Source organism: Bufo gargarizans, chromosome 6, assembly GCF_014858855.1.
Source record: "Bufo gargarizans isolate SCDJY-AF-19 chromosome 6, ASM1485885v1, whole genome shotgun sequence".
Classification (NCBI taxonomy): domain Eukaryota; kingdom Metazoa; phylum Chordata; class Amphibia; order Anura; family Bufonidae; genus Bufo; species Bufo gargarizans.
This window is the reverse complement of record NC_058085.1, coordinates 296,930,414-296,955,049: the sequence shown is the minus strand read 5'-3', so window position 1 is coordinate 296,955,049 and position 24,636 is coordinate 296,930,414. Positions and strand designations below refer to the sequence as shown.

Genomic DNA, 24,636 nt, shown 5'->3' with positions numbered 1-24,636 from the left:
TCCGGATACGTTCACAAATGGTATCCGTTTGCATACAACTTGCCGGATCCGGCAGGCAGTTCTGGCGACGGAACAGGCTGCCAGAATCCAACAACGCAAGTGTGAAAGTACCTCAACTATCTGTATCATATATATAAGCTAACTAACTATCTAATGTAATTATACAGCAAAGCACAGAGCACAGCAATGACACTGCTCTCTCTCAGAACTCCATAAAACGACAGAGAATGGCTGCTGGGGAGGTTCTTATATAGTAAGGGGTAGGCAACTTTCCAATTGGTTGCTAGGGATGTTGCTAAGCTCAGACAAAGACATTGCAGCCTTCTCATTGGCCCACAAGCAAGAGGGGAGGTTACTGATGAAAAAAAATCTAAAATAATTGAGAATACGAATATATAGCACTATATTCTAAATCTTTGCGAATTCTCGAAGTGGCGATATTCGCGATTCGAATATTCGCACCCAACACTAATTTATGAAGCCACTCTTGAATGTTCTCCTGGAGATTGAGAAACGTACTTCTATGTCTTTACTCCTGGCAGCCTCTTCAAAGTTCTCCTGCTGTTCCAGTGTTTTGTCCACCTTGTCATCTGTCATACAGAAGCACCGTAGTCGAGCTTCCACCGGGTCATTCATTTTGGCAAAGACCACAAACTTGGCCATGTAAGGTACACATATCAATTCCCTGTAGAGCTGTGTCGCCAAACTAACAGTTTCGGGGATCTGATGGCAGTCGCCAAGCCAAAACCTGCACAAAAGGACATATACATGTAATTGTGTAACTTCATGTATGAAAAGGTCAGCACATGGAGAAGTCTACACTCTTAGGCCTCATGCAAACAACAGTATTTTTTCACGGTCCGCAAAACGGGGTTTCGTTGTTCCGTGATCCGTGTCTGTTTTTTCTTCCGTGTGTCTTCCTTGATTTTTGGAGGATCACCAGACATGAAGGAAAGTAAAAAAAAAGTTGTTTTGGTGTCCGCCTGGCCGTGCGGAACCAAACGGATCCGTCCTGACTTACAATGCAAGTCCATGGGGACGGATCCGTTTGACGTTGACACAATATGGTGCAATTGCAAACGGATCCGTCCCCCATTGACTTTCAATGTAAAGTCAGGAGTCCCTATCAGAGTTTTCTCCAATCCGATGGTATATTTTAACTTGAAGCGTCCCCATCACCATGGGAATGCCTCTATGTTAGAATATACCATCAGTTTTGAGTTACATCGTGAAAACTCAGATCCAACAGTATATTCTAACACAGAGGCGTTCCCATGGTGATGGGGACGCTTCAAGTTAGAATATACTAAGAACAAGAATATACTAAGAACTGTGTACATGACTGCCCCTGGTGCCTGGCAGCACCCAATCTCTTACAGGGGGCTGTGATCCGCACAATTAACCCCTCAGATGCCACAGACCCCCCTCCCTCCCCAGTTTTAAATTCATTGGTGGCCAGTGCGGCCCCCCCCCCCCTCCCTCCCTCTACTGTATTAATTTCATTGGTGGCCAGTGCGGCACCTGAGGGGTTGATTGTGCGGATCACAGCAGGGGGCAGTTATGTCCACAGTTCTTAGTATATTCACCATGGGAACGCCTCTGTGCTAGAATATACTGTAAAGTAGCCTACAGACACGGATCATGGACGCGGATGAGAATCTTGTGTGCCTCCGTGTTTTTTCACGGACCCATTGACTTGAATGGGTCTGCGAACCGTTGTCCGTCAAAAAAATAGGACATATTTATATATATAGGTCATATTTTTTTGACGGACAGGAAACATGGATCACGGACGCAGATGATTTTTTCAAGTTTTCAACGGACCCATTGAAAGTCAATGGGTCCACAGAAAATCACGGAAAACGGAAAACGGACACGGATGCACACAATGGTCGTGTGCATGAGGGCTTAATGGAACAAAGATATTGTAACAGATTCATGTTTTAGCATGTAGGAAAGGCAACTTTTTGCTCCTAAATACACCCATATTTTTTGCATAAAATTCTGAAAAGATTTAAAATTGACATTTTTTGCATAAAATTCTCTAAAAGATTTAAAATTGACATTTAGACGGGCAGTCTACAGATGAGCCAGATTTATCATATGACATGAGTCATTGTGATGATTCTAGATGTCTCCCCTGTCTAACTCATAGTAAATCTAGGTCATAGTTATCATAGCTAATTTTGGCAAGCCATATCTCAAATAGCTAAATAGGAGTTTCTACTTTAACTCCTTCCTAGTATAACATTTACCTGGCAGACACATTGGTGGTAAAAGATACACAATCGCTGACAAATGTTAAAGGAGTCGTTCCAGTGATGTCCTCCCATTGAGCTGGAGATGTCCCACCTATAAAAAAAACACCAAGATTAGCATTAATAGTTTGAGGCTTCAAGAAGGGGTTTTAAAAGGACACTTCCATCAAAATTTTTATGTGACTATTCTATGAATTTTTTTATTTTTTTTTAAATAAAACATTAGAGGATGTGTTTCTGCATATAATTTCATGAAGTCACTCCAAGTGTTTTACTTCCTATCCTGGCTCTTCATCTTTGTTTGGACTTTAAAGGGAAGACCTCACCATGAAAATGCAGTGTAATCTCTACGCAGCATGTAATAGAGCAGGAGGAGCTGAGCAGATTGATATAGAGTTTGATAGTGTGAAAAAAAAACATTCAGTATAACCTGTGTTTTAATCATTTAAAATCCTGCTCATTCTGGGCTTTAAAGTCCAGGGGGCGGTCCTATCAGTGATTGACAACATTCTCGCTATGACTGAGCATACACAGAGAGCTGTCAATCACTGATAGGACCGCCTCCTTGACTTCAAAGCCCACAATCAGCAGGAATTTAAATGTATAAAGCACAGGTTGTATTGAATATTTTTCCACAAAACTATAAATCAATCTATTTTTGCCCTTGGAAACAGAAACATAGAATGTGTCAGCAGATAAGAACCATTTGGCCCATCTAGTCTGCCCAATATACTAAGTACTATGGATAGCCCCTGGCCCTATCTTATATGAAGGACGGCCTTATGCCTATCCCATGCATGCTTAAACTCCTTCACTGTATTTGCAGCTACCACTTCTGCAGGAAGGCTATTCCATGCATCCACTACTCTCTCAGTAAAGTAATACTTCCTGATATCACTTTTAAACCTTTGCCCCTCTAATTTAAAACTGTGTCCTCTTGTAGCAACAGGTTTTGTGTTGTTCTTTGTCACATAAAATAGCGGGCAGAGGTTGTAACATCTATATTAAAGAGGTTGTCCGGCCTTTGAGCCAACAAACCCAGTGGTAGGAAGGTGTGCCACATAAAAATAAAAAAAACTACTCACCTGTCTACAGTCCTGCTGTTCCAGTGCAAATCCCTCATTCCCAAACATACCAGACGTGGCTTGGTACTGTAACAACTGCAGCCAATCACTGGCCTCAGTGGTCACATGTGCTTGAATGATACATCACTGCCGGGATGTGCTGTTCAAGCACACGTGACTGCTGAGGTCTGTGATTGGCTGCAGTGGTTACGGGACCAAACCACTTCTGGTCATGCCGGGACCAAAAGTGGCCGGAAACAGGGAAGGGCAGTAGGTTTTTAATTTTTTTTTTAAAGGGGCACACCTTCTGACCACTTGGGTTGTCCGCTCCTAGGCCAGACAACCCCTTTAAGTCTCACCTGTATATACAATAATATAACATGTATATGGCTGCGTCATAATTTTTGGTATCATTTTGATTTGATCATAGCTAATACTTAAAGAGTAACTAAACTTTTATAATAATTTTTAATATGTTGTCCCTAATCCCCTAAAAAAAAAAAAAAAGAATATATTTTGTTTATTAATTTTCTATTTTTACTGTACTTTTACATCCCTAAAGAGCACCATTCAGTGTGCTCTTAAAACTCAGATCTCCGTACACCGCTGACAGCTCATTTCATGAATGGGCAGCAGCAGCGCAGGGAATACGGTCAGGAGCGCACATTGCTGCTCCTGCCCGTGTTCCCCGCGGGATTACTAACTCCTGTCATAGCACATGTGTCCCATCATGCCTTAGGGCAGTGAGTCGTGTCTTGACTTTAGAAGATAATGTGACGCTAACCACGCCCCTTGCTCTTACCAATGAGGTGTAATGCGTCCGGAATTACTAGGCTCCGCTACAGGACGCTACCAACAGCAACTGCAATGGTAGGCTAATAACTTTAAAATAAGGCAGTTCTGATAAATGATGGTATTTGGGAAGTGATGTAACAGTGAAATCTGTTGGATGGGATACATTTACTGTACATTTGTGGCATTACCCCTTTGAAAACATAATGTGATTCTTAAAGTATTGAACAGTCTACCCTATGAGACTCAATTCAACATGACTAAAGCCTGTACACAGGCAGATCAGCAAGCGATTGTGGACAGGGAAGCGTTCCCTCCCGACAATCACTTGCTCGCTAGTGGAGGAGACCGCTGCTATTACAAGCAGTGATTTCCTCCGCAGCATGAGGAGGAGCGATCGCTAATGTCATCGCTCGTCCCCATACTGTCTAGTGGTTTGCCGGTGAAAGATCATAATTAGAGAGCACGATTTGCCACCAGCAAGCGCTGATTTTTGAGCATGCTTAAAAATCAGAATTGCCTGATGAACGAGCTCCTTCAATGACCAATGGTCGGTGTTCAGCGATTGCTCGTTAGCGACTGTCGGACTAAATATCGGCCAGTGTAATACAGCCTTAGGCTACTTTCACACTAGCGTTCGAGCGGATCCGTTCTGAACGGATCCGCTCATATTAATGCAGACGGTGGCTCCGTTCAGAACGAATCCGTCTGCATTATAACTTAGAAAAATTTTGAAAGTGTGAAAGTAGCCTGAGTGGATCCGTTCAGACTTTACATTGAAAGTCAATGGGGGACGGATCCGCTTGAAGATTGAGCCATATGGTGTCATCTTCAAGCGGATCCGTCCCCATTGGCTTCCATTATAAGTCTGGACGGATGCGCTCGCCTCCGCACGGCCAGGCGGACACCCACGTTCAGGTGTCCGCTCACTGAGCGGAGTGGAGGCTGAGCGCTGGCAGGCGGATGCATTCTCAGTGGATCCGCCTCCACTGAGAATGCATTAGGGCCAGACGGCTGCGTTCAGGGCCGCTTGTGAGCCCCTTCAAACGGAGCTCACGAGCGGACACCTGAACGCAGGTGTGAAAGGAGCCTTAACCGTTGGTTAGTTGCCACCCATTGCATATGATCATTTGAATACAATTACAAATTTACTGGCTGTATGGATAACCTAACACTTTAATCAGAAACCGTTATCTTTCCTGACAGGTCTGTTTTAGAGACTATTTACATTCCCCATGTAAAAATAAAATTGTGGAGCCTCTATTCTTATGACTGTACATTGTGCTGTTCCTCTATTATTCCCTCCTGAACTTTATGAATGAATTTCCATGAACCTGCAATAAAGGCCTATCAGGGTGTTACAAGTTGGCGGTGTGTCCCTGCACAGTTTGACAGTGGCAGCCCTGATTGGACCGCGTCAGACTGTGCAGGGGACACCCCCCAACTGGTAACACCCAATTGGATCTTTATTTGCAGACATTCATAAACATCTATTAGGAATAATAGAGGAATGGCACAACATGCTTCAGAATGTTGCAATTAGTTACTAAAACAGTCCTGTCAGGAGAGGTGACAGGTCCTCTTCCATCAAGAAGTTGTGGCTTTTGTCCCTTGTACTCACCTGTAATACTGCACAGCAGCCTTAGACTTGGGGTGGTATCTCCTTTATAGCCATTGGTTACCCCTTCACCTGATGGCGGGGGCACTGGGATTGTCATAGTTATTGGCTTGTGGAATTTTCTCCTCCTGGGTTCCACTGTGACAATGGGGCTAAATGTAGCTCGGTTTCCAATGACTTTTTTGACCAGCTCATCGGGTACCGGTTGTGCCTGTAATTCATTAACATGTTCAATAATTAATAGCTAGCATCGAGCAAGGATCATCAGTAAAACTATTGTTTCCTTTTTCATTAACTAACATATCATTTCTACTTAATTGATTTGGAAAGTATTGAGCTGCTGAGTGGAGCGGGGGCAGCGGCCAAGTAGAACAACTCAACCAGAGCCGTTTATTCTGCACTGTATTCAAGTTCCAACATCAAATTACAATACAAGAACTACAGTATAGTACAAAATAGTTCATTATGATTAACCCCTCAATGACTGCCATGTTAGGTTACATCACAAATCGCGCCTGCTATCCTCAGTGCAAACATCCATTTCTTGCACCTCGCATCTACAGGTGCACAGTGCACCCATATCAGTTGATGGTACCACAATTTTTTTGGAAGGTACCAATATCAGTTTTTTTGCATTTTGTTGAGGAAATGCATGTGTCAGGATACTGTATTTTAACTTGAGGGCCACAATAGGAAACATACAGGGCTTTGTAACCGAGAGAAGGTGTTTCCCCTGCCTGGGCGTGTGCTCCGCCTGTAGGCAGGGGTGGAGGATGGACTCCACAGGGAAAGAGGAGGGTCATCCTGGCAGCGAATTATGTTTGACCTCCATCAAACTCAACTAACAGTGAGTAAGACGGACCAGGCACTTCGTACCGGGTTCCATCTACACAAACCTTGGATTTGACAAAAAAAAAAATTCTAGTGACTCTTATTACCACAACACAGGATTCTTCCGTGGGGTATTATATGTTGCATGTGTTATTCATTGGGGGTTCTTTTGGTCATTATATTTTAATTATACTTCATCATAAAAGTTATATTTTAATGGGCTTTTTTCCGTGATTTAGGGTACTTTCACACTTGCGGCAGAGGATTCCGGCAGGCAGTTCCGTCGCCGGAACTGCCTGCCGGATCCAAAAAAACGCATGCAAACTGATGGCATTTGTCAGACGGATCAGGATCCTGATCCGTATGACAAATGCATTAAAATGCCGAAATTTTTTGCGCTCTAAGCATGCGCAGACCGCAATGCCAGATCCGTTTTGACTGAACGCTCGGGGCTGGAACCGGCATTAATGCATGTCAATGGGAAAAAAATGCAGGCAAGTGTTCTGGAATTTTGGACGGAGATAAAACCGCAGCATGCTGCGGTATTATCTCCGTCCTGAAAAGTCAAAAAGACTGAACTGAAGACATCCTGATGCATCCTGAACGGATTGCTCTCCATTCAGAATGCATTAGGATAAAACTTATTAGTTCTTTTCCGGTATTGAGCCCCTAAGACGGAACTCAAAGCCGGAAAAGAATAAGGATGGGGATATCAATTTAAAGATTTATTATGACCTCTGAGGACAAAGCTACAATAAATGTTAACTAATATGTCAACCTTCACAACCTAGTTCTCCAATGTATCTAAAAGGAAAATTTAAGCAATAGTCTTCATTGAAAATATCCAGCTGATTTCTAGCCTATGCATCTCCATGGTAACAGACAACAAACCCTGTGTAGTCTGACTCTGCAGTCATTCTCTTTTCTACACATCCTCTACTTCTTACTAACATACATTTGGTGAATTATAAAAAAATAAAAATAAAAAAAATATGGACGATGACATGAATGTGGAATCAGACCACATGGGGTTCATTTTGACGTCTGCTACCAGAGCAACACATAATCCTATACAGGAACAGTGACAGTAAACACAAAATAAAGAATATTAATGAAGCCTTTTTGCAAAGTTGCTTCCTTTTATTTGCATTGGACCACAAAATTGCATATACCCTTTGAAATATGCTGGTGGATCAAAACTTACTATTCATTCACTATACAACACTATAACCACCCAAAAATGTTGCGCAGTGTCCAGTGTCTCTTGGGCCCACCAGAACAAATGATTCTGAGGCCCCACTGTCTTTGTATACAGGACGACCTTAAGGGCCCAGCTTTATTAAGGGTCAAAGCTTGGGCCCTCCGGAGGATCCTCTGGTGGGCCAGTAAGACCCTGTCAGCATCTGATCTTTACAGCTCTAAATACCTTACTATGCATCAAGTTTAAGTAATGTTGGAAGCTCTGAAGTTCACATATGTTTCCAACATTACATATAATTAATATATCACTGCTCTACATGAAACCTGTAAGACTGTGTCTCCAACAATGTAAGAGACACACAAAAACTTCTAGAAGATCATACTGTGTATGACCTTCTAGTTTATATGAGGACCTTCTAGTTTATATATCTCCTGTGACACCATGACAAAGGCTCTCAAGTCTGAAATTCGAGGTTCGGTATATTAGACTTGGCATAATAGCATTAATAGCATCCCCTTACCTGGAGTCCTACTCTAATTCTCTTAGTCAGAGCCCCCTCTGGGAAGGACGCCTGGACTCGTGGCACTGTTGTACTCTTCAGAATTCCACCTTCAGGTCCAATCTGATTGCTCTCTTGCTTTATCCGAGACACAACAGCAAAGTATTGTGGGAAATCCTTTGTAACAATTCTACATATTCTCTTCTTTTCCAGTTCTTCTGCGCTGTCCAGCTCTTAAGTCACAAAGAAGATAATACATATAATATGGAGATCGTGATGATTCTTTAACATATGTGACCTCTTAGAATTGTCTTGAGGGAACAGCATAGATGTGCATATGCCACAATCAATAGGTTTAACTGTTTCGTTGTAGCACAGAACGCATTATAACACTCTCTAAGAGGTTAAAAAACATCAACTTCTGCAGAATGCATTTGTAAAGCATGTGTAGTGCTGGTGAGGACACTTAGAAAAGTATGGATCATTAGTAAGTATATTATGTCTATGGGTTTCTTTGTTCTTAGTTGATTCTGTACTCCTGGCAGAAGCATTGTTTTATGCCAAGAGTTAAATATGGTCTATCAAATGGATTCTTTCATTCTGTGTCCAGAAATTCTCATCTGAGAACCTAAGGGTACGGCAGATCTGCCTGAAGGATTTTCAGCCAAAGCCAGAAGTGGGTCCATCAGGAAGAAGTTTAAATCCTTCTTTTATATTTCCAATTCCTTTCAAATCCACCTCTGGCTTGGTCTCAAAATCCTATAGACAGATCTGCTTCAAAAACCTTGTTCAAAAAAAACTCTTTGTGGCCGTACCCAAACATTTATGAAATATGATATAATAGTTGCTTTCTAATAATGAAGAAGAAGACCTCTGAAATTAGAGGGTGCACTTAGCACATTGTATTTAGTAAATGCTGTTATGATGGAATGCCTTTGGTAGATCCTCGGTTTATAGCCTGCTCTATGATAAATGTTTCTGCCAGGCTGAGAAAAATCACTGTGATCTCTGACCACACTGTAAAAGCCCCAGAAGAGAGAAACAAGTTTTACCTTCATCCATGCCATTCAGCAATTCAGTCAACTCTTCCAGCTTGCAGTCATATTGGTGCTCCTTCCAAGACTCTCCGTTCTCACTTCTCAGTACAATCAATTCCCTTTCCTTACTTCTCATTGATCCAAAATGGGGGATTTCTACTATGACAGGTCTGCACAGAAACAAAACGGTCACTTTAAAAAAAACAAAAAAAATCACCAAACGACTAAGACACCAAACCCCCCACAGCAAAGTGACATGAATAAAAGGAAAACAAAAACGAAAACCCAAAAAGCTGCAGAATCCATCAGAATATAAATGGCTGATTGAAAGTGCTGCATAGCACCTATTCGGCTATTAATGCAATGCTTAGTCATATGTTGCTTAGGTTTCTGAATTGGTGGCAGATTTTGCAGCTTTCTCGGTTTAGTTAATAGACAGTATCCATATTCTCCTACAGAGGTTGTACATATGTCATCCAAGCTGTGATATTTATGTTGTAAAAGAAGCAGAGAGCAGATTTTAGAAGAAAGGAGAATATTTCCTCATATGGACCACATCTGTTAACTCTAAGGTCTTTTCATTTCCTATTTAGAGTAAAACTTCCATGGAATCCTGTAGACATACAAACATAGGAGACTGGACATACGTCAGCCAAAGAAATGAACATAGGCCAATGGCAAGGGCAATACAATCTTTGCAGGTTAATAGGTCAGATACTGTCTGCTTTTCATCATTGTGCATGGTGTAGAACGGGACTGTTCGGAGAGAAGGTATTTCACAGTCGTTTCAACTTTATAAAATTTTATAATTTGCTGAACAGATTTTAATATAATTGCATGCAATACTGTTCAGCAACAACCTACGTTCTTAGTTTTTCGATGACAGTGTCACTTTTTGAGTACAGAGCCATCAATACAAATGTCAATACTAAAAATGAAGTTCTTGAGTTTTGGTCTTCTGCCACTTAGACAAAAAGTCTATCAAACCACTTCCTAGTCATATCTGTTTGAGTGGTATGAGAGGGGAACAATCAATAGGACCAGCATTATGGGACACACAAGAACCCTCCTTATTCAGTAGGATGTGCCACAGCTTTCTAGTTGGTGAAGATACCCATCGATCCTTGGGCCTCTCCTTCAATGGTTCTCCTTGCACAGCCATGCTAACACTATGGTTTACATTTAAACACAGTTTTACAGATTACATAAAAATATAAACTGTATATAAAGTTAAGAAACCCGGTAAATGCCTTCTACTAATGTACCTACAATTGTGCTGCCATTTCTGATACTGAAACTAATTAAAGAGGATCGGTCACCGCTTCCATAAAAGCCATTGAGTCATCTCCAGACTTCTGGTCTCTATGGTCAGACAGGCATATCAGAAGAGGAGACAGGTCCTATTTAAAGGGAATGTATCACTTATTTATTAACTAAAACCAGATAATGCAACATTCTTTTTTTTCTAATCGTTTTTATATTTTTGACTATTGACAGCATTAGGAGATATGCTTTACAGTAGCCACATGACCTGTAGTCTGAAGATGACTTATTGGCTTCTGTAATCTGGGGATAAGCTGTAGTCTGGAGATGATTCATTGGCTTCTATAATCTGGAGATGATTCATTGTCTTCTGTAGTCTGGAGATGACCTGTAGTCTAGATCTGACTCATTGGCTTCTATGAGAGGGTATTCTAGACATGGTCTGTGACCTGTGCATCGGTCAGTATGCAGGGAAGAAGAGGATATGATCTGTGACCTACTTTAAAATGTGGATCCCGTGTTATCTATATACAGAGGTGTTATCTGTCCTTGTAATCATGCCTGTGATGATAATGAACAGACTGCTGAAACGGATGAACAGGAAGTGTCAGCTTATTATGAGGCTGAGTGACCATTGAGGAAACTACAGGATTTTAGAATTGTTTTTTTTTTATATAATGTAGATAGTGACATGAAAGATATATTCATAAAAATATTATTTTGCGTAAAATGCACTAGCGGAGCACCTATAATACATTATCTCACCTGGAGTACATTCTGGAGGGGATTCTAAGAGAGCTAGCAAGTCCTACACTAGATTATTGAATAGTGGTTGGTGTAAAGCCTTTTCCTAGCAGGTTTTATCAGAGCAAACCCTGTACATACACTGAACAAGCAAGGCATGCTGGAAGATATGAGCCCAGGCTGTATGATTATATCTGTATAGAATAAGGGATCTCAGGGCTTGAGATCTTAGCCAGTTGCTTAGTTTTCTCCCCGCACGTTACAAAGGTACATGACCACACTGAACATTAACAGGTAAACAGAAACGTGTCCGCCGTCCTTCACTGAATAATGATTAACTTTGTGATATCAGCTTGCACATAGTTTTGCCCATTCTACTGTATACTGTATACCTGTCACTAGTATTACTCATGCATGAATATAGCATTACACTGTTCCAAAATATCATGCTTCTCACTTTATAGATACAACCAAAATTATGAAGTGAAGCGATTCAGACTTAGATTGATTCTACCCCTTGTAGTTTATATTTTTGCAATACCTTTATAATTATGCATTTGGGCTCTAGGATCTTCCTATGATGTAGAAATGTAGTACCAGGTAACTTGGCTTCTGGTTGCAGTGATCATTGCAGTATGAGGAGCATCTACCTTATTCTTTCTCCTGACAAATCAATTTTGCCATGAATACAAATTTCATGAAAATCAATAGAAATACAGTACAGCTGTACAGGCAGCAATCCCATGAGCATGTGCCCCTACGCCTAGAGCAGAGCCTGAGGGGGGAGATGCTTGAGATTGAAAGGACACCATAGCCAGAAGTCAAGCTCTGCGTCAGGCCCTGCACTAGTCATAACAAAGAGTTCCTTAAAATGGGTTGTCTGGTTACCTATATTGATGACCTATCCTCAAAATTGGCTCCGACTCCCAGCACCCCTGCCGAACAGCTGTTTGAAGAGAACTCAGCGTTCCTGCCAGCACCATTTACCAGATCAACGTCAACATGGCAGCTGTGAGCAGTATAATTACATCTCCTTCCTCCCATTCACTTGAATAGGACAGAGTGAAACTAGAACTGCTCCTTTTCATTGTAGGGAATGGGATGGAGAAGCTGTCATTACACTGCTCGCCAATGCAATGTCGAAGGCGAGAAGGTAAACAGCGAAGAGAATGCAGTGCTCGCAAGAGCGCTGCATTCTCTTCAAGCAGTTGATCGACAGGGGTGCCGGAAGTCGTAATAACCACATCTATTTGATATTCTGAGGATAGGTCATCAATATCGGACACTGAACAACCCCTTTAAGTACCAAAAATCTAAATAAAAAATCTCCTTTAAACTTCAGAGGGAATCTTCTACTGTAACAGGATAATTAATCCAATATCTATACACATAGAACCAGCCTTCATTTCTGCAAATATCAGGCAACGTTCCGACAAGAGAAGAACATTCCTTATTGTTCACATGACTGGAATTCCTTGAAGCTGATAAGCTGCCTGGTGCTCCCACTGCCAGCTGGGAATGAAGAACTCATTCAGTGCCTCTCCTTTGTGGAACTGAACCCACAGGGGGGCCTAGTGTTTCGCATTTGGCAGACATATCACAATTATATAACAGAAGGGGGAAAATACAGAGCAATCTACACCATACGCACAAATGACTTACCGTTTGTATTTTTGCTATAGAACAAGCACATGTAGATATCTCCAAATATAGTGATATATTTATAATTGTATACAATTTTCTGCAACTGCAAATACCTTCTCTTGAACAAAATAAAATAAAACTACTGTTTCTCCAAACTACAATGTGTTAGATGCGACAGTAACATATAAAACAGACAAAAAGGTAGCAACCATGAATAAAGCAACTGAAAAGAAATCATTGTTTGCCGTGAGTTCCACATGCCTAAAAGCACAACAACGTCAGCAGCAATAGACAAGCCACTCTCCTCTCAACAACATGGCGTCACTTAAAGTTGTGACAACTGAAAAGAAAAAAAATGTGGATGGCAAATAATAATCATAGAAAATGTACAAATACAACCCTCAGACCATTTATATATTTTGCTTTTTTGTTTTTTTTTTGTTTAATAATGCAGCATCCTACCCAATAAATTTTGTTCCTTGAGGCCCAAGCTGCAGGATTCGGCTAATCAAGCTCTCTCCCTCGTTTAGAGGGGGGGAATTGGTAGGAAGATGCAGTTTACTGAATAACATCCATGCAGCAAGAAGAGAAATAAGAAGGGGACATTAGGATTGGATGGCCACTCCAGACAATGATTGACGGTTCTATACCCGATGTCTGGTGCCTGCTTTAGAAAATAAAGTAAAATTTTGCATGCAGTCTAAACTAAAGGAGGGGGCATTCCTGGACATGGTAGTAAAAGCATAAAGTATATGCTTTGATAGCCAGTGTGCAGTTTCTGGATGTTCTAAACATTTGCATTACAGGCACAAAGCATCCACATCTGCGTGTGATATCATTGCTGTAATGCAGCGTTTCAGAACAGTAGCAGCAATCTGGGTTTCAAGGCTCAATCCATACCATGAGGTTTTCTGACTGTCGGCAAGCTGGATGGTACAGCAATGTCGCAGGTATGATTGCTTGCAAAATAGAATATGAATATGACACTAATATTATCACGAACCATCGGCTTTACTGCCAAATAATAATGGGCTGTTTGAATTATTCGCCATTCATCTGACTCAGCAAGACATTTTTAGAACGGTTCTTCTCTATGAACAGCTGTTGCACTGTTACTTTTGTAAATTTGGGGAGTTATTAACACAAAAGTGGAAAAAAGAGACGCTTACGCTGTAATCCTAAGTACATGAGGCTCCACTGTAAATGAACACTATGATCATTGATATTTTGGTAATATTTGTCTAACATGTCAAATAGATTATGAATCATTGCAGTTTGCACATTGGCCACTAGATGTCATAACAGTTCACTCTACAGTCTACCTAAATAAAGTCTCGTTTTACAGCCTACAGTAAATCTGAATGTCACAGTCTATAGTAGTCAAAGGATTAGTGACCGAATGATGTGTCTATTTTACTTCCTAAGCGACATAAGGAGCTGTGGCACAATAGCAAAGAGAGCACTGTAGAGCGGACACAGAACAGAAGGATGGTGCTGGGTTATCAGCGAGGACTGGGAAGGACCAGTATCCTTTCATGCTGGGCAAAGAGAAAAGGACACAGCACAATGCATACTTTCATATAAATATATTAATTAAAAAAGAACATACACTTATAAAGGATTAAAAGATTTCTGTATGTCAGAGAATGTGCACAGGAGCATTGTGAGAATAACTAGTGATGGGCAGGGGCTATATTGGAATTCGCAATATTTCACGAATATTTTGTAGAATATTCGTCGCATATATTAGCGAATTTCGAGAATTCAAAATTATTTTATCGAATGCGATAAATCGGCAATTTAAAAATCGCGTAATGCGAATTTGTAACGCGAAATACAGGCGTAGGTCACTTTGGCTACATTTTTCAAGCTGGTATAAGTTTCCTGAGACTGGAGAAAATGGTTGGCACGGCAGAACATTAGAATAGCTTTATATGCAGATAGAGTCAAGTGCTCCAGTATATTGCGCTAATCGGCAGTGATTTAAATAATTTTTCGCACTACGTGCAACTTCACATTTTAGCATGTCTGACTACAGATTACTGACTGGTGCACTAAGTATTGTTGTGAACTTGACATTAGATCCTTCTCATTGGACAAGCAAGAAGCAGAGAGGAATCATATCTTCAGATGGAAAAAAAATGCTGAATATTTGATATAACGAATATATAGCAATATATTCTAAATATTTGCAAATTCTCGAAGTAGCGATATTCGCGATAAAAATTTGCTATTCGAATATTCGTGCTCAACACTAATAATAACCTAAGTTAAAGGGGTTGTCCAGGTTCAGAGCTGAACCCGGACATACCCTTATTTTCACCCCGGCAGCCCCCCTGAGCCTAGCATCGGAGCATCTCATGCTCCGATGCGCTCCAGTGCCCTGCGCTAGATCGCGCAGGGCACAGGCTCTTGTGTTTTCAATAACACATTGCCGGGCGGTAACTTCCGCCCAGCAGTGTGTTCGGTGACGTCACCGGCTAGGGGCGGGCTTTAGCTCTGCCCTAGCCGTTTTACTGGCTAGGGCAGAGCCAAATCCCGCCCATCAGTGCCGGTGACGTCACCGGGGTTCCTGTCAGCCCCATAGAGAGCCTGGTATGTCACCGGAACTCAGAAAAATGCCTTTGCCCTGTGCAATTTAGCGCAGGGCAAAGGAGAGCATCGGAGCATGAACTGCTCCGATGCTCATGTCAGGGGGGCTGCCTGGGTGAAAATGGAGGGCTGTCCAGGTTCATCTCTGAACCTGGACAACCCCTTTAATAGGATATAACCTAACGAAAAAAAATATTGCATGGAAGTATGTGAATTTAGTTCTGTAGTTAACTGTACAAAAAATTTTATGTGACCGTTCTGACCTGACAGGTAGTCTGTCTACTCAATTGGTGCATATTTGCTACAAATTAGACCACACCTCCCAAGTGAAAACTAATGCAGAAATGTTATATGCCAGGAAAATTCCTGTTCAAATCGATTAGGCCTGATGTGAAAAAGTAATTGCCCCCATAGGCTTCTTGATTCCTCCATCGCTACGTCATTCACCTGCAACATGTGGCTCGATCCCCTACGTGACTTACCATTAGTGTTAGCCACAACACTACTAAATCAACCAGTTAACCAAATTCAATTGACAATTGGGTTCAATTTCACTAGTCACACCCAGGCATGACTACAGCCAGACCTGTTGAATCTAAACATCACTTACATAGAAACTGCTTGGAAATGTGAAGCAGGATAGAAGGTCTCAAAAAGCAACATATTCAAATAAATACGCCAAAGTCATTGAACTCTACCATTCTAGAAAGGGTTACAAAGCCATCGCTAAGACTCTGGGACTCCAGCAAACCACATTGAAAGCCACTATCCACAAACCTGGAAAGTGGTAAACTTTGCCAGCAGTGGTCAGTCTACCAAAATTACATGAAGAGCACGTCGATGGCACATCCAGGAGGTGACACAAGAGCCCAGATGAACATCTAAAGAACTACTTGCCTCAATTCAGGTCAATGTACACAATTACACAAAGACACACTGGCAAAAATGGTGTCTATGGTAAAGATGCAAAGAGAAAACCATCACTGACCAAAAAGAACATAAAGGCTTGTCTTCATTTGCCAAAAACAGCTTGATGACATTTGGCATTATACAGTATTCTGTGGACTGAGTCAAAAGTGGAATGTTTTGGAAGATATAAATCCCATTTCATCTGAAGTAAAGCTGGTCTGGAGCTGCTTTGCTTCTGCAGGACCTGGACAACTTGACATATTTGTTAGAACCATGAATTGTGCTATCAAAAACCCTGAACAAGAATGTCTGCCTGTTAGTTCAAGACCAAAAGCTCAAGAACAGTTGGGTTATACAGCAGGAAAGTGATCCAAAGGACACAAGCAAGCCCACTTCTGAGGGGCTCAAAATCAAAGTCCTAACTTGATTCCCATTGAGATGCTTTGACAAGACCTTAAATGGACATTTCATGCTGGAAAACTTTCCAACATAGCCAAATAAAAACAATTCTGCAATAAAGAGTGGATGAAATTTGTCCCCAGCAATGTAAGAGACTCATCGCAAGTTATCGCAAATGCTCGATTGCTGTTGTAACTGCCAAGGGTGATGCAACCAGATGTTAGGTTTAGGGGGCAATTACTTTTTCACATAGGTGATACACCTTTTTATCTTCAGTAAATGGAAGGATGATTTAAAAGCAGCATGTTGCCTTCACTAGTGTTGTATTTATCTTATATTGAAGTTAGTAGGGTTGTCTGAAACACTTTAATGTGACAAATTGGCAAACGTAGAAGAAATTGGATGAGGGGCTAATATTTTTTTACAGCACTGTATATGCTGCAGATTTGCCTGCTCTATAAGCATGTAGAATTTGAAACTTAATGGCACAAATGTAATATTATCCTATTGGGTAACTAATAACATAGCCAGACTGGCCCACCAGAATATCTTCGCATGGACTCCAGACTAGGACAGGATAATAGGGTCAAGAAATCCAGCAACAGACAAGCTTTTCAACTGACAGTAGAGCCAGTCACTTGCTGCAAGGGTTTAGCAATTTTTAGGTTAATTCACAAAGTTTTGGCACATTCCATTGTATGCTGTAGCAATGTTAGCGCAGAATACAATGCAATATAGAGATGTGGAATAAAAATCATAGCAATAGCCAGAATGTGAGCTCTTGAGCTATGTAAGGAACAAGGCTACAGGTTTTCCCTGCAGTCCCATAAAAAACAGGTCAAAGAAAACAATTTGCGAGAGTGCAGTCCGATCATAGTCATCTAAACTGATCTGATGCACAGAGAAATGGAGTCACGGATAGAAAACACAATAATCTACATAATAATTACAGCAGAAAAGGACAAAGATACAATTTCCGTACTCCCCAATCAAATTGCATAAGGTCAATGATCAACCAACTAAAACATTTTACAGATAGAGCCTTCACTGATTTTTGAGACTGATACAGGTAAGGATAATTTCTCCTGAATTGTTTTACTGTTACATACATAGAAATAAAACAACGTAATAAATAGAAATATTCCTACAATATATATTTGGCTAAAAAAAAGAATTAAACAACTGCCCCCTAGGGTTATACTGTATAGATGTCACTATGGAATAAGCTTGAATGGTAAGGAAGCTTTTTTTCCAAACTGTAAATTACAACAATAATAAAAATAAAAATAAAATAAATGTATAATAAAGTAACTTACCCCAAAAACTGAGCCCCTGCTGGGCCCATTTCAACCAAGCGACTTGCCAATCCTTCTCCTTCTACCATTGGTGGTGTTGCTAATTTGTGCCTCTTGACCAGGCGGCAGGTAATACGGGTTGGGGCTGTGCATTTCCTTGGTGGGATAATAATTCTCATGCCATTATGCCGGCTTCCTCTCATTGAGCCACCACGGGCGTCCACCATGAAGCTTACTAGAAAACTGTTAGAAACAGAACCTATAGTGTAAGGAGCATTGTTATGGGGACAAATAATTATAATATCTATTCATGCAGTTTCTATGATTAGTTCTAATCATTTTAAACACTCCAGAAAAGGTCAATTGTGCAAGAATCATAACTTAGGGTTGTCATGCAAATGTAATAATTCAAGTCCAAAATCCAGTTCTGATTAATTATTTTTAGGGGGTCAGGGCTGCATTTTTCTGACACAGAAGTCAGCCTTGCCGTATAGACATATAATTAAATGTTAAAGGGGCTGTTTGGCATTTTAATATTAATGACCTACTCTTAGGATTGACAATCCTTATTAGAGAAGTAGGGTCCAATTCCTGCCACATCAACAATTATCTGTTTGAAGGGGCTCTGGAACTCCATTTAGCCCTGTGGCCTCTTTGTTGTGAGGCACAGTGCCATAGATTCTTGAGTGGCTGTGCATGGTACTACATGTAGCTCTGTCCCATTAAATTTGCAACCAAGATGCAGTACCACATACGGCCACTACAAAATGCAAGACACTGTCTCTGTTAAACAACGAAGAGGCCAAAGCTCTCACCAGAACGCCATGCCCTCTTCAGTCAGATGATCTGCGGGGGTGTGAAGAATCAGACTACCACTAATCTAACATCGATGGCTCATCCTAAGGATTGGTCTTCTATATTAAAATCCTAGACAATCCCAGTAAATTCTCTCTGCAGCCACCACTAGGGGGAGTTGAGGAGCTTAATGCAAACTGTTCATACACTGAACTTAATAATAAAATAGCAAGCCGTAAGATCACCTTAGTGGTGACCGTAGGCAGCCAGACCTTTGCCCATATCATTGAATGGCAGTATGAATAGAATCAGAAGAATAAGGACCCAATCAGTAGAATAATGTATTTGAAATTAATCAGTACAGAATTTATGCCTAAAACAACATGATGTTAAAAAGTGAAAACTCAATTTAAGTATCAATGTCTCATTTTCATATAAGTGATGAATGCAAAATCTGGATGGACAAGGACCGTGGCCTGGAGATGTGTTAATGGCCATAGGTGTTGGTAAAGCATCTCCTAGTACAGGGGTCAGAAAACTCCAGTTGTGATGAAACTACAACACTTCTATAGGAGTTCTGACAACAGTCATGCAGGTGTGCATTATCGGAGCTATAGTTTCACCACAGCTGGAGTGCCCTAGGATGTTCATCCCTGTCGTAGTACATAGAAAATAAGGAAGGATCAGATAATGTCAAGGAGATTTTACAATGGAGGTTTATTGTACACCATATCAGATGTTACTGGGTGTAAAATCCACTATAAGCACAATTTTAAAGGGACTCTCTTTTCAACAGTCCTGCCTTTAGTATGAGAGCAGCACAGAAAGCCTTGAAAATCAAGCACACAGAACGTTTCAGATGGTTTCCTATTGAATAAAACTTGGAGAGTCTTCTAGCCTGGACATAGACTTACTTTGCCCATCATTGATTACGACAGCGGTTCTTTCCTTCTCATACAATTAAACAAGACACAGATCTTCTAGTGACATTTGGCTACTGTGAACACAAACAAGCCCTGCCTGTATGAGGCACACAAAGCTCCTTTGATATAAACCGGTTTATTTCATGAGGGAATGCTCTTTCAGGTTATGGGATATCCTCGGGTTTTCCTAAGCACTGTGTAATGTGAATCCGAAGTGTCTCAGACGTTCCTGTGACTGGCTCAGTAAAACAGCTCTGCTTTATTGTGACTGCTAAATTAAGCAAGAAAAAACCAATCCATGGGCTTTGTGTTTGTGTCTCAAACATACCCATAAAGTCAATGTGTACAGGGTACTCTTGGTACAATGTCTTAAGTTCTATTTTAAGACATTTAATTCAGAATTTTTAATTGAGAAAGGATGTAATCTGGTAACTTAGATCCTTAAAGGGGTTGTCCAGGAGTTTACTGTTGATTGCCTATCCCTAGGATAGGCCATCAAATATCTGACTGGTGGTGACAACACCAATCAGATGTTCTGCAGTAGATCCAGAAGTCGACACAAGAAAACACGGCTCCGTCCATTGTGTAGGGAATGGAGGTGGTTACTGCAGCGCTGCTTCCACTGAAGTGAACGTGAGCAGAGTGTAGTAGCCATCTCCATCCACTATACAAAGGATCAAGCTGTGAAGTTCCTGCACCTGAGCGACTCAGATGATTGGCAAGGGTGAGGGGTGTCAGACCCCCATCAATCAGATATTGATGGCCTATCCTGAGGATAGGTTGTCAAAACTAAAATCCTGGACAACCCATTTAAAGTGGTTGTCCCATTAAGACTGCCTATGTCCTAATGCCTTCTAAAGCCATAGACCCTCTGTAGAGTCCATCTGAATGGCCGTCATACTACATTTTGCCTACATGAACTAAACTGCTGTAAGGCTGTGTTCGCACTATATTGTAGTGGTCATTAGAAGTTAATACTAATGCTATTGGGCACCACCCACCATCCTGGTTTCTATAGTACTGATAGTATTGCTAGGAAGAGTAGCACCGCTTCAGGGATTCACAACTCCACCATTCAGATATTGATGGCCCATTTTACGTTAAGAATTGCCTGAAAATGTTATGGTGCTTCTCCAATCCAGAACATCAATTTTGCAGTCTGTAATTCTATAGCAGCATGCTAATCCAGAAGAACCACAATACATTCATATACATTCAATGCATCTCAAGCTTTGTGTCCACACATTAAATAAAGTCAGCTCTGTAGTTGCATGAAATAATCAGGGAGTCTAAGTGCAGCAATGTAAACCGAGTTAGTACTTTTACATCCAGAAAATAGTCACAACCACACACAAATCAGCATGATCACCTTGCATCATACAGTGGAAGTGAAGAGTAATAGCTGCAAGATAATATAGAAAAGCAAAACGGAAAAATAGTCATATAAACAGTTAAAAGCGAGCGACAAACTGATCAGCATAAAAAACTGCATGGGTAGCAAAGGAGGAAAACATGTGAGTCAGCATGAGCGTGCTATTCTTTCTATACAACACATAGCTAAAAGCAGCAATGAAGACCTTCTAGCACCTAGTCTGAAAGGATTCCACTCATAGCACCCATCATCTCCCAAATTACAGTCCTATGAGCAGCGGTATATAGGGGAAACTAGCAGAAAATATTAGGAAGCTGCCTCAGTAGTTTTTTTTTTAATTATATCAGCCGCACTGCTTGCCTTTTACCCTGAGAATTTATGAGCATTGAAACCATAGGCAAACACAAGAAAACACAAAGTAGGTCCCAATATACCTTTATACTACTGCGTTAGGCTAGTGTCACACTAGTGATAGAGATCCGGCAGGGAACAGCCTGCTGGAGCTCTCTGGTCCGATATTACTGGACGGTACCTGATTGCCCCCCGCCCCATTAACTAGAATAGGGTCCAGAAGAGATCCGGCCGCAACCTGGCAAATAAGCAGAGAATCGACCGGACAATACCGCTGCACACAGCCTGCCGGGTCTCTTACCGCTAGTGTAAAACTGGCCTTCATCCCCAGCGTACTCTACCGTATTCATTTATTTATTTTATGCACTTATATAGCGCTGACATATTCCGCAGCGCTTTACAGACATTAGCATCATGCAGTCCCCAATGAAGCTCACAATCTAAGTTCCCTATCAGTATGTCTTTGGAGTGTGGGAGGGAACTGGAGAACCTGGAGGAACCCAAACGGAGAACATACAAACTCCATGCAGATGTTGTCCTTGGTCAAATTCAAACCTAGAACCACCAGTGCTAACCACTGAGCCACTGTGTTGAGCCACCGATTTAGGTTCAAAATTCCCTACTTATTAACAATATATGTGTATTATGAGACCTCTGAGTGTCATGTACAAATGTTCTGGCCATTTTGAGCACTTTCGATTCGGGAACAATCAGTCGAACAATTTGGCCAAGTCAAACCGGAATAGAATTCTGAGCGGTTCAGTCATCTCTGGCAGCTATCACTAGGGGGAGCTAGTATTAAACTGAATAGCATCTGTGCATGGCAAGCAGGCAAAGTTCGATGTCATGCCCAATAGGAATCATATGCACTGCCTCTACGGTATGTATGCCATTGATATTGACATATAGCTGAATGTGGAAAATTATATAAGACATTGCTGATGAAGGATGTCCTATTTGATAGAATACAAAAGGTACATCAGGTATAGACAGAATATCCATACTCCTGCTGCAAGCAGATGCACAAAGAGAACACCTCAGATTCAGCAATGTTCTACAGTTAATGTCAGCAAGAGCAAGCCTACCGCGCCACATACTATTTCACATCAGATACCGTTACTTAAATGTATACCGTCAGTACTAGAGGAAAAACTAACAGGGTCATTTATCAGAGATGTGTGTTTTGCTCCAGTCTTTGATAGTCCCCCCCCTTCCCGCACTGCCAGAGGATGCACCTAAATTATGACGAGGAGAATGTTTTGTCATAAATTAGGCACATCCTCTGGCAGTCCGTGAGCCTAGATTGAAAACTGCTCTAGTCACTGACTGGGGTATTTTTGAATTATGTCACATGGAGATTTAAGAAGTCGTAAAACAGGGTCTTATGACTTTTTTATGCCAAAAACTGACATAAGGAATGTTAGTAAATGACCCCCTTAAAATGTTTTTGTACATAGCCATAGTAGATAATGGTACTGGGCCATCACATTTCATTTTCTTTCTCTTTCTCAAAAGCAGAGCAATCAGACACTATTTTGGCCCATATGGTTTCACTGTTTCACAATATCTGATATGTTTTTTATGTTATCTTATGTTTTCTTTATTTTCGTTTCAAATAATACACTGGTTCATTTTATTGAATGGTCACTAAATTGTCACACACGTTTGCATAAATTAAAAGGGTTTTCTGAGACTTTAATACTAATGACCTATCCTCTGACACTCAGGATCAGCTGTTCGAGAAGGCAGCGGTGCTCGCAGTAGCCAGTAATGACACGTTCATCGGTCACGTGGCCTAGGCGCAGCTCAGCCCCGTTCAAGTGCCCAGGAAGTAGCGGTGCACGGGGCGGTAGCAGTCAGTCAGTATGTAGTGTCACCTGGGGGTAATATCACCTACTCGGTGGTGTGGCATTTGTTTGTTAACCCACTTGAGGAGGTGAACCTGGTCATATGTAGAATCTGTGGGCAGAAGGTGAAGCATGGCCAGGGTGACAATGTTGGCACTACGGCCCTGCATCAACATATGCAGCGTCACCATAAAGTGGTCTGGGAGAACCGTGGCTTCTATGTGGTAGTCCAGCCTGCCGCAGCAACTGCTGCATCACCCAGTGGCACGCACCTGGCTTCAGGCAAACTTTGCATGCACTTCAGCCACTCGTACACTGCAAAACACACCCTCCTTTAGCTGCAGCAGCAGAATGGCATCCCCCAACATAGGCTGATATGCAACGTTTTCACCCGTTGGAATTCCATCCTCCATATGTTGGATCGACTGTACGAACAGAGAAAGGCCATTAACGATTTCCTGATGACCCAAGCGGACAGGAGTACTCCCCTGTGTAACTTCGATGTCAGCCAGTGGCAGCTCATGCAAGACACCTGCCATTTGCTCAGGCCCTTTGAGGGGGCCACGTTATTTGTCAGTCGCCAGGAGTACGGGATGAACAATGTCATTCCACTGCTTCATGTCCTGGAACAGATGCTGGTAAATCTGTCTGGTCAGGGGACTGGAGACATAGCGCCTAGATCTGACGGCCACATGGGCCCTGTGGGGGCTGAACTGGAGGAGGAGGAGGACATTGGAGCACAAGCAATGTGTAGCGAAATGGGTGTTTTTTCTACACAGGTGACAGGAGAGGAGGAGCTACAGGGCCATGAGGAACACGAAGCAGAGGACCCAGATACACCGTGGCAATATGCAGGGGAGATGGAGGCAGGGAGTCCCTCCGAGTCACTTGCACAAATTGTTCGATGCATGTTCACTTGCTTGCGTAGTGACAGCCGAATTGTCAGCATTTGGCAGAGGGATGACTTCTGGCTCTCCACCTTGTTGGACTCTCTCTATCGGCCCAAAATCGGTGCCTTTTTTACACCCGCTGAGAGGGGCCCTCTGCGCTCATGTTCCACTGCCATGGCTGCTGGGGAGGGGTGGGGTGGCAAGAGCAGTACCAGCTCCATCAGCAGCAGCCTGAGTCTAGAGTCGCTGATAAGCAGCTTTCTTCACCAGCCTAGTGAAGAAACTAGAATAATAATTTGGAGGCTCACCCAT

The 24,636-nt window shown here is 41.7% G+C and overlaps 1 protein-coding gene across 7 annotated transcripts in view; it reads right to left on the bottom strand.

Annotated features, from left to right (window-relative positions):
- ANK3 (ankyrin 3) overlaps positions 1–24,636 on the bottom strand; it is a 695,467-nt gene that overhangs the window by 46,766 nt on the left and 624,065 nt on the right. For all 7 annotated transcript variants that reach the window (XM_044296177.1, XM_044296180.1, XM_044296181.1 and 4 more), the window contains 6 exons: positions 18,168–18,389; positions 9,316–9,470; positions 8,285–8,496; positions 5,736–5,943; positions 2,256–2,352; positions 520–748 (listed from right to left, as the gene is read on the bottom strand). In XM_044296177.1, coding sequence (XP_044152112.1) covers positions 520–748; positions 2,256–2,352; positions 5,736–5,943; positions 8,285–8,496; positions 9,316–9,470; positions 18,168–18,389 — 1,123 coding nt within the window. The remainder of the gene's footprint in view (positions 1–519; positions 749–2,255; positions 2,353–5,735; positions 5,944–8,284; positions 8,497–9,315; positions 9,471–18,167; positions 18,390–24,636) is intronic.